General features: G+C 44.1%; 1 protein-coding gene across 1 annotated transcript in view; it reads right to left on the minus strand.

Annotated features, from left to right (window-relative positions):
- LHCGR (luteinizing hormone/choriogonadotropin receptor) overlaps positions 1–4,187 on the minus strand; it is a 58,753-nt gene extending 54,566 nt beyond the window's left edge. The window contains exon 1 of the mRNA XM_008068678.1: positions 4,018–4,187. Coding sequence (XP_008066869.1) covers positions 4,018–4,187 — 170 coding nt within the window. The remainder of the gene's footprint in view (positions 1–4,017) is intronic.
- Between the last annotated feature and the right edge of the window lie 3,186 nt (positions 4,188–7,373).

The raw sequence follows: 7,373 nt of genomic DNA on the forward strand, positions 1-7,373 counted from the left end.
TTACATTCTCTCCCTCAAAGTTCAGCTTCCTAGCCCTTGTCCATGATATCTTCCCTTGAGAACTTCAGTCCATAGTGATTACATCATTCTCTGAATTCCTTAGAGTCTTGATATCTTACTCCACACCGAAACCAGTTTCTTGGGGGTGTGTTTCCACCTAGACTGTGGGCTCCTTAAGGACAGGAGCTACACCCTCCACATGTGCATTCCTTTATGGCACTGGTCACCTTTTTGGACCCTGGTTTCCATTGAAGGTGGGAAGAATAGGAAGACACTCAGAAAAAATGTCAGGGGAGTTACACTAGACTGATGGATATGCACATTTTATCTTTCCAAAGTCTCTGGACTGTGTCTTATAATAAAGTCTAAAAGCTTAATTTCTGTTCAGTAGGTACAACATGCAAAAAATAATTTGCCATAATTATTATTAGCATTTTCTTACTAACAGATTTTCCAGAAGCTGTTTCCATATCAAGCAGATCAACCTTTATGTTGTCATAGAGACAAATATCTTTATATAACCATGGGCAAGGTGAGATTTTTTTTTTTCTCTCCCTCCTTCCAGTTGCCTGGAACTAATGAGAAAGAAAAGAAAATTATTTTAAATCAACTTAAAAAATTTCCCCCCAATTAAAATGAGTGAAAACGTGGAGGCTATTTTTTGTATCACATTTTAGATTTTAAATGTCTGTGTTTTTAATAAAACATGGAAAAGTAGGAAAAATTTGAATGATGCCACTTTCAAAATTTGCAAGCAGTGGGCTTATCAGTGACAAGCAATTGTAATCCATGTAACTCTTAAATCAAATAGTGAACTTCAGATGGAGAGGTCTTAGAAGTTAGGGTTACTGGGTCGGAAAAGCCCAAAGCATAAACCAGTATCTATTGTGGTACTTACCTCCTCCAGTTTTCAGAACCTGGAGTGGTCTCCTTCTCTCTGCAGAACCAAATCCTATGGATGACTTGGAGCAAGACTACACCTTCTCCTGGAAGCCTTATCTCATAATTTAAGCTCTCTTTTTCTTGAGAACGCCTCAGAACTTGTTATTCATAGAACTTTTCTATTTCATAATTATTACTTACCATTTCATTTCACCAAGGATAAAGAACTTCAGCATGGATCTGTTTACTTTTCCTGTCCTTTGCCTTATATTGAATTATTCCTTTACCCATCTGTCTTCTTCCTTTAGGACTCAGAATTATTCCTATTCTCAGGATTAACCCTTCCCCTGTGTTCTTAGACCTATGCTCTCCACCCACCCCCATCAAGATCTTACTCCAACAAGTGTTATTCCTCCCTCAGCCTTGTATCTTTGTCTGTCTTCTCCATGGATTCCATCCTCTCTTCCTCTTTGAGAGAAAAAAAAATGAAACTTTTCTCAATCTGCTTATTTTCCATCTGTCTCTGAGTTTAAGTTTTAATTTTATGCTTTTTTGCAATAAGTAGGTATTGTATATGGGGGCAGGGTATGGCACATGGAAGTTTAAAATACACTTCTTGCTCTCTAAGATTATAACTTCATGGAGAGCAGTGCCTTGGTTCTCAAACTTTAGTATTTATTGGAATCACTTGAGGGCATCTCAAATTGCGAACTGCTAGACCCTACTCCTAGAGTTTCTGATTCAGTAGGTTGAGGCTGGGGCCTGAGAGTACACAGTCTGTCAGTTCCTGGGTGATGTCATACTGCTGGTCCAAGACCACACTTTGAGAAACACTGCCTCAAAATAACAACCCTTCTGTTGCTTCATATGCACTTCTCTTGTTCTGTGGTTGCTGGTGTCACTGTGTTGGGCCAGAAAGTTACCCTGTTTTGACCTACATAGGCTCCACCCTCATAGGGTTCTCATCTGAAAGACAAGGTCATCTCTTAACTATCTGGTGCTCAGGAAATGTGACCTTGTGAGGGTCACCATGTTTGGCTAAGGAGTCTAAAAGTCTAGGAGAGGATGTTCCTGGTGGTGGAAGCTTAGAGCCTTGACCCCCAAACCTAGTCAGCCCTATAATCTGTTTGTTTTTTTTTTCTTCCTGTAACATCTTTCTGAGCAGTTCTGGGCTTCTCTAGACCATGCTGTGGGGCAAGAGAAAGTGTTTTTTTTTTTTTTTTTTTTCTTTCCACTTCAGCCTTTACTCCCCTTCTGAGGCCAGTGTGAGTGTGGCAGCAGGAGCCACTGAGAGATCTAAGTGAAAAGCTGAATTCAGAAGGAACTGGGATTGGGCCCACCCATTCATTCCCTCCACCCCCCAAATAGGGGTTCTTTACTCAGAACCAACTTTGGAGGAGCTGAGAGTATTTTTTTTTTATTTTATTAAGGAAGTCATAATTTTCTTACAAAGGCAAGCAAATATAAAAAGATAATTAATAGATAAAGTCCTGAATTGCTACTCAATAGCTGTGGGACCTTGAGATCTGTTTCTTTGGATCTGTTTCTTCCAATCTGTCTGATAAGGAGCAAGTGAGAAAGGCTGTTAGCAGCACAATCATTCATAAGAGCAACATGGGAGGCTTGTCAGGGAAGGACAAGGGCTGGAACTTGGAAGGCAGTTTTCACGGATTTGTGGATTGATTGAAACAAATTCTATCAGCATGGTCGTCACCTTCAGGAAATGGAGCTGACAAGATAATTAATGGAAACTAATTAATATAGACCCCTCAACCCTTAAACTGTATTTCTCAATCACAACTATTCTCATAAGCCCATTAACTCTTCCACAGGGAGAAGCCCAACCCAGTAGAGAGGGCAAATTCCTTCCATGAAGCAGGCTCCTGACAGACTATTGGTTGGGGACTCAAAGGAAAGGTGGTTTCTTTCCTTCCCCAGCACAGAATTCCATCATCTCTAATGATTAGAATGTAAGACCTCCACCAGCCTGGTGTCTTTTAGATCCTTTTGTGACACTCTTTTTTTCTTTCCATTTCTCTTTTATGTTCACAGGCAACCATCACCACAATCTAATTTTAGAAAATCATCATCACCCTCAAATCCATATCCACTCATTAGTAGTCACCCACGGTCCTCTCCTCCTCCGCGGGCCCTGGCAAATACTAATCTGCTTTCAGACATATCAAATATCTGGACATTTGATATCCACAGAATCATATAGTAGACGGCACTTTTTTCTAGGTGGAGGAAAGAAAATCTGGGGACACTGATGCGCTAGTGCAAAAGGCCCCTCTTCTCTTTACCTAACAGCTTCCTCCATCTGCCCACTGAGGTGTGCATTCCCTTAGTCACTCTGTGAGTGTTGAGGTGGTGATGTGTCAAGTGCCGAGCACGGGGCCTTTCATTCGTTAGACCATCAGTTTGAGCTCAGGTACATCTGGGCATGGGCGGAGAAGTGGCCTCCCGTGTTGCTCTCATGAATGATTGTGCCGCTATCGGCCTTTCTCACTTGCCTCTTATCAGACAGATCAGAAGAAGCTGAGATCCCAAGAGATGGAATAACTTGCTCAAGGCGCCTTTGCTATCGAGTAGCAATTCAAGCCGTGGGCCCCTACGAGCAGTGGCTCGTGTGCTTGTATGCGGGTGGGTCCGCCAGCAGTCCCGGTTGACAGATCAGGCCAACCCTGGCCAGGAGACCTGAGCACTCTATTCCTAGAGGACCGCAGGGTGTCAGAGCCCACAGTCACCTGCGACAGACGACGGGGCTGGCCCGAGGCGCAAAGTCCCCTGAGGCTTCTCTGGCAAAGACTGCTGATTGGGGAGCATCACACCCAGGGTCCCTTCCAGCAGCAGCAGAGAGCGGCCGTCTCCAGAGGCTTCTGAACGGTTCTGCCTCCGGCTGCGGCCTCAGCCAGGTGGAAAGAGCTGGTCTGGGGCAGCCGGGAGCACGGGATGGCAAAAGCTGCCCCCAAGCCTTGGGTTCTCCTCACCCTAAAAGGGGAGGAAGTTTGGGCTAAGCGTCTTTCTCCACGCTTCCAGGGATGGCGGGGCGGGGGGGGGGGGGGGGTGGCGGAGGCCCGAAGCGAGTGAGGGTCCCGCGTGGAGGGGGCCGCGGCTGGAGGTCCTCCTACTCACAGTCGAGAGATGCCGGCCCGCGGGCCGGGGCAGCGCAGGGCGCCGTCGGGAGCGCAAGCGCAGGGCTCCGGGCAGCGCACCCCGCCCAGCGCCCCGGGCAGCGACGGCGGCGGCAGCAGCAGCAGCGGCAGCAGCAGCAGCGACGGCAGCGCCGGGGTCCGCTGCCCCATGGCTGGCGAGCCGGGGCTCCTGCCGCTGGGCCGGTGTCCTGGATGGTCCTGAGTGCGGCCTGCACCCCTCTCCCCGCCCCTGGGCCTGCCCTCCCGCCGGCCTGCCCGCCCCTGCCCGTCCCCTCTTACCGCGCCCCGGGGCTGAGTCTCTGCTTTGCCTGGACGCGGGCCAGTGGCCAGTGACCCCATCACCTCTTTTCTGGGGCTTTCCCCTGCCCTGTCCCTTAGGTCTGCAAATGGCTCTAGTTATAGGAGGTAGAGTGATGTAATAGTGAGTGCTTTGGATTAGAGGTGGGAAGTTCTGAATTCTGCTCTGCTGAAGTTGGGTGAGTTGTAGCACTTCTCCGAACATCATTTACTTCATTTTTGAGAGGGCCAGATGAATACTCGGCTATGCTCCCATCAGAAGGTGTGAAAATGCCCAGCTCAGATTCTTTTCCTCTCCTTCATCTTCAGCCCCTAATCATTCTTCTCTCTCACCGAGTCCCTCCACTCTGCAAGTAATCTCCCTTCTCCCAATCTTCCCAGTAATTTCTGTGTTTCTCTTGGTGACTGCTTTCCTCCTTATGGTATAGCTATTTGGGTCTGTCGTGTATCTCTACTATCGATGGTGAGGTCCTTGAGAACAAAATCCAACTCAGATTCATTTTTGTATTCTTTCTGACTTCTACATGGTAAGTTCTCAGTAAAGGTTAGTTGAATGAATGAATGGATGAATGAATGAAAATGAGATAATATGTACAGCAACTGCCCCAGTGGAAGGCCCAGTGAAGGGGGTGCCCTGTGACAGGTGCTCTGCCTCATATCACGTCTAAGTTTCACATTGAACTAGCAGGGAAATGATGTCCCGAGAGGTATGTAACTTCCAGGAAGACACACAGTTTGTAAGTAGTGGAACCCTATTGAACTTATGTCTGTTACCCATTGCCTCTCACCAATGCATAAAACTACATGATACATATCAAGGGACATGGAAAGGAGACAAGATTCGGTAGTAACCACGCGGATGCAAAATTTCCACTCTTTAATCATTAAAACACTGTTTTTCTCTTTTTTCCTTTTCTTTTAGAATCAGGGGGTACAAATGCCTATTTGTTACATGGACATATTGTGTAGTGGTGGGGATTGGGTCTCAGGTGACCCACTGCCCACATAAAGGACATTGTGCCCAATAGGTAATTTCTGAATCCTACCTCCCCTTCCCCCTCCTCCCTTATTGGTGTCCCAATGTCTATTATGTCAGTCTTTGTAAAACACTGTTTTAATGATCATTATAACACTGTTTCTCCTCTCCTTCCAAAGACAGACTCTGTTTGGACTCTGAAGATCCTCACATTCTTCCTGGAAGAGGTGGAATTTAAGAGCTGGTATGGTATCTAAGTCTCTAAAGACAGGAAATATAAGAAGAGATTTCTTTCATTTTGAAACCAACTCTCAAGGACAGGCTTCTGCAGTCACCATACTGTGGTGTTACTCAAGGAGGGTCGATTATTATTATTTAAAAAATTCATTTGGCTTTGCTTACATTGTGCTAGATGGCACAAAAATAATGCTTATGTCTATAATATTGTATTCTCTGGATTCTCTCATCAACAGCTTATCTGATGACTTCTCACCTCTGCATATGCTGTGCCCATTACTTGGAATGATTTTTTTCCTTCCTTTTTCATTATTCCATTAGGTGAACATCTCATTGTCCTTCAAAATTCAGCCTAATGTCATTTCCACCTTTAGTCTTCTCTGACTCAACCTAGTAGAGTAGTTGTTGTCATACTTGATTCTATATCCTGTAATATAACACACTGTAATATGGGTTTAATTTTCCCCTGTTCATCTTAGTATTGCCAGGGCATGCCATAGCTTCGAGTAGATGTTCCACATCTGTTGAAAAACAGAATGAATAAATGAAACCTAGGCCCTAATCTGTAGCAGATTCCCAGTAAATTATCTGAGAGAAGTTTAATTGCCTTGGATCTCTCTGGATAAGTATCAAGTAATTATCTATGACTATTTTGAGGTCATGTTTTCTCTCTTTTAGTTTTTCAGATTTTGGTAGGGAAGCTGAGGTAGCACTAGGCTTTTCAAACGATTTCCATCATGTATCTTGAATAGTAGTAGAGAAGGAATGAAAAACTCAAGGGGGCTGAATGGCATTTATTTCAAGTCTCATGTTTTATGTGGCCTTTTTTCCCCCTAACTCCATAGCATATCTGTTATGTAAAAATGTATGCTCCCACCCACTTCTGAATCTTTGAGAACAATGGCTATTCCAGGAAGAATCATTTAATTCTGTACTCTAGTAGGAGGACTAAGCAATCAGGACACTTGGATTTACCTTCTGGTTCTGTCGTCAACCAGGGACTTGGTCTTTAGTTTCTTCATCTGTAGGTAGAAGGCTTGGAGTTCACAATCCCTAAGGCTCTTCTTGCTCTAAAATGCAAGGACTTTGTAAGCCACTCCTAATAGTATCGCTGTTGGAAGGAATTGGATTATATATACAGTAGTGACTTCTTATAGTTTGTCTTGAATTGGAAATAAAATTCTGTTTATGAAGGGGTGAAGTTGTTCATTTGGCAGAAAGCTCACAACTGTAATGAGTTTTCATAAAATTTTACTATCTAAATTAATTTCTGTTGAATCTTAATTATCAGTCAGTTCTTGCAGTGTACCCATTATAATAAAATCTTATTGATTCATTTGTTATAATCACAACAATGAAACTTACCTAACTTACTCATTAATATGTGACCTACCTAGAGCATTTTTAAATCTGAAGGACTTCGTTCCCTGTACCTATGCATATAGTTACTTTGTCACAAAACTTCAAAACAGCATGACCCACAAGGAATGATAATTACATTTTAATGACAATATAAAGTTCAAGGAATTCTCAAGAAGTTATTCTACCTTAGAGACAGAAATATATAGTATCTGACACTATAACTCAGAAATCTCAATAAAACTCTACTAAGTTTTAGAACAGAGTTTCTCATATTTTAGGGTATAGAAGTATGATTTGCAAAGCTTTAAAGACAAATATTCCCGGGTTCGGTGGCTCAGCCTGTAATCCCGCGCCTTTGGGAGGCTGAGGTGAGTGGATTGCCTGAGCCTGTGGGTTCGAGACCCGCCTGGGCAGCGAGACCTCATCTCTACAATAAATCAAAAAAACAGCCGGGTGTGGTAGCG

The sequence above is a fragment of the Carlito syrichta genome, unplaced genomic scaffold (genome assembly GCF_000164805.1).
Source record: "Carlito syrichta isolate Samal-C Ts95f unplaced genomic scaffold, Tarsius_syrichta-2.0.1 Scaffold311472, whole genome shotgun sequence".
In the NCBI taxonomy this organism is placed as follows: Eukaryota; Metazoa; Chordata; class Mammalia; order Primates; family Tarsiidae; genus Carlito; species Carlito syrichta.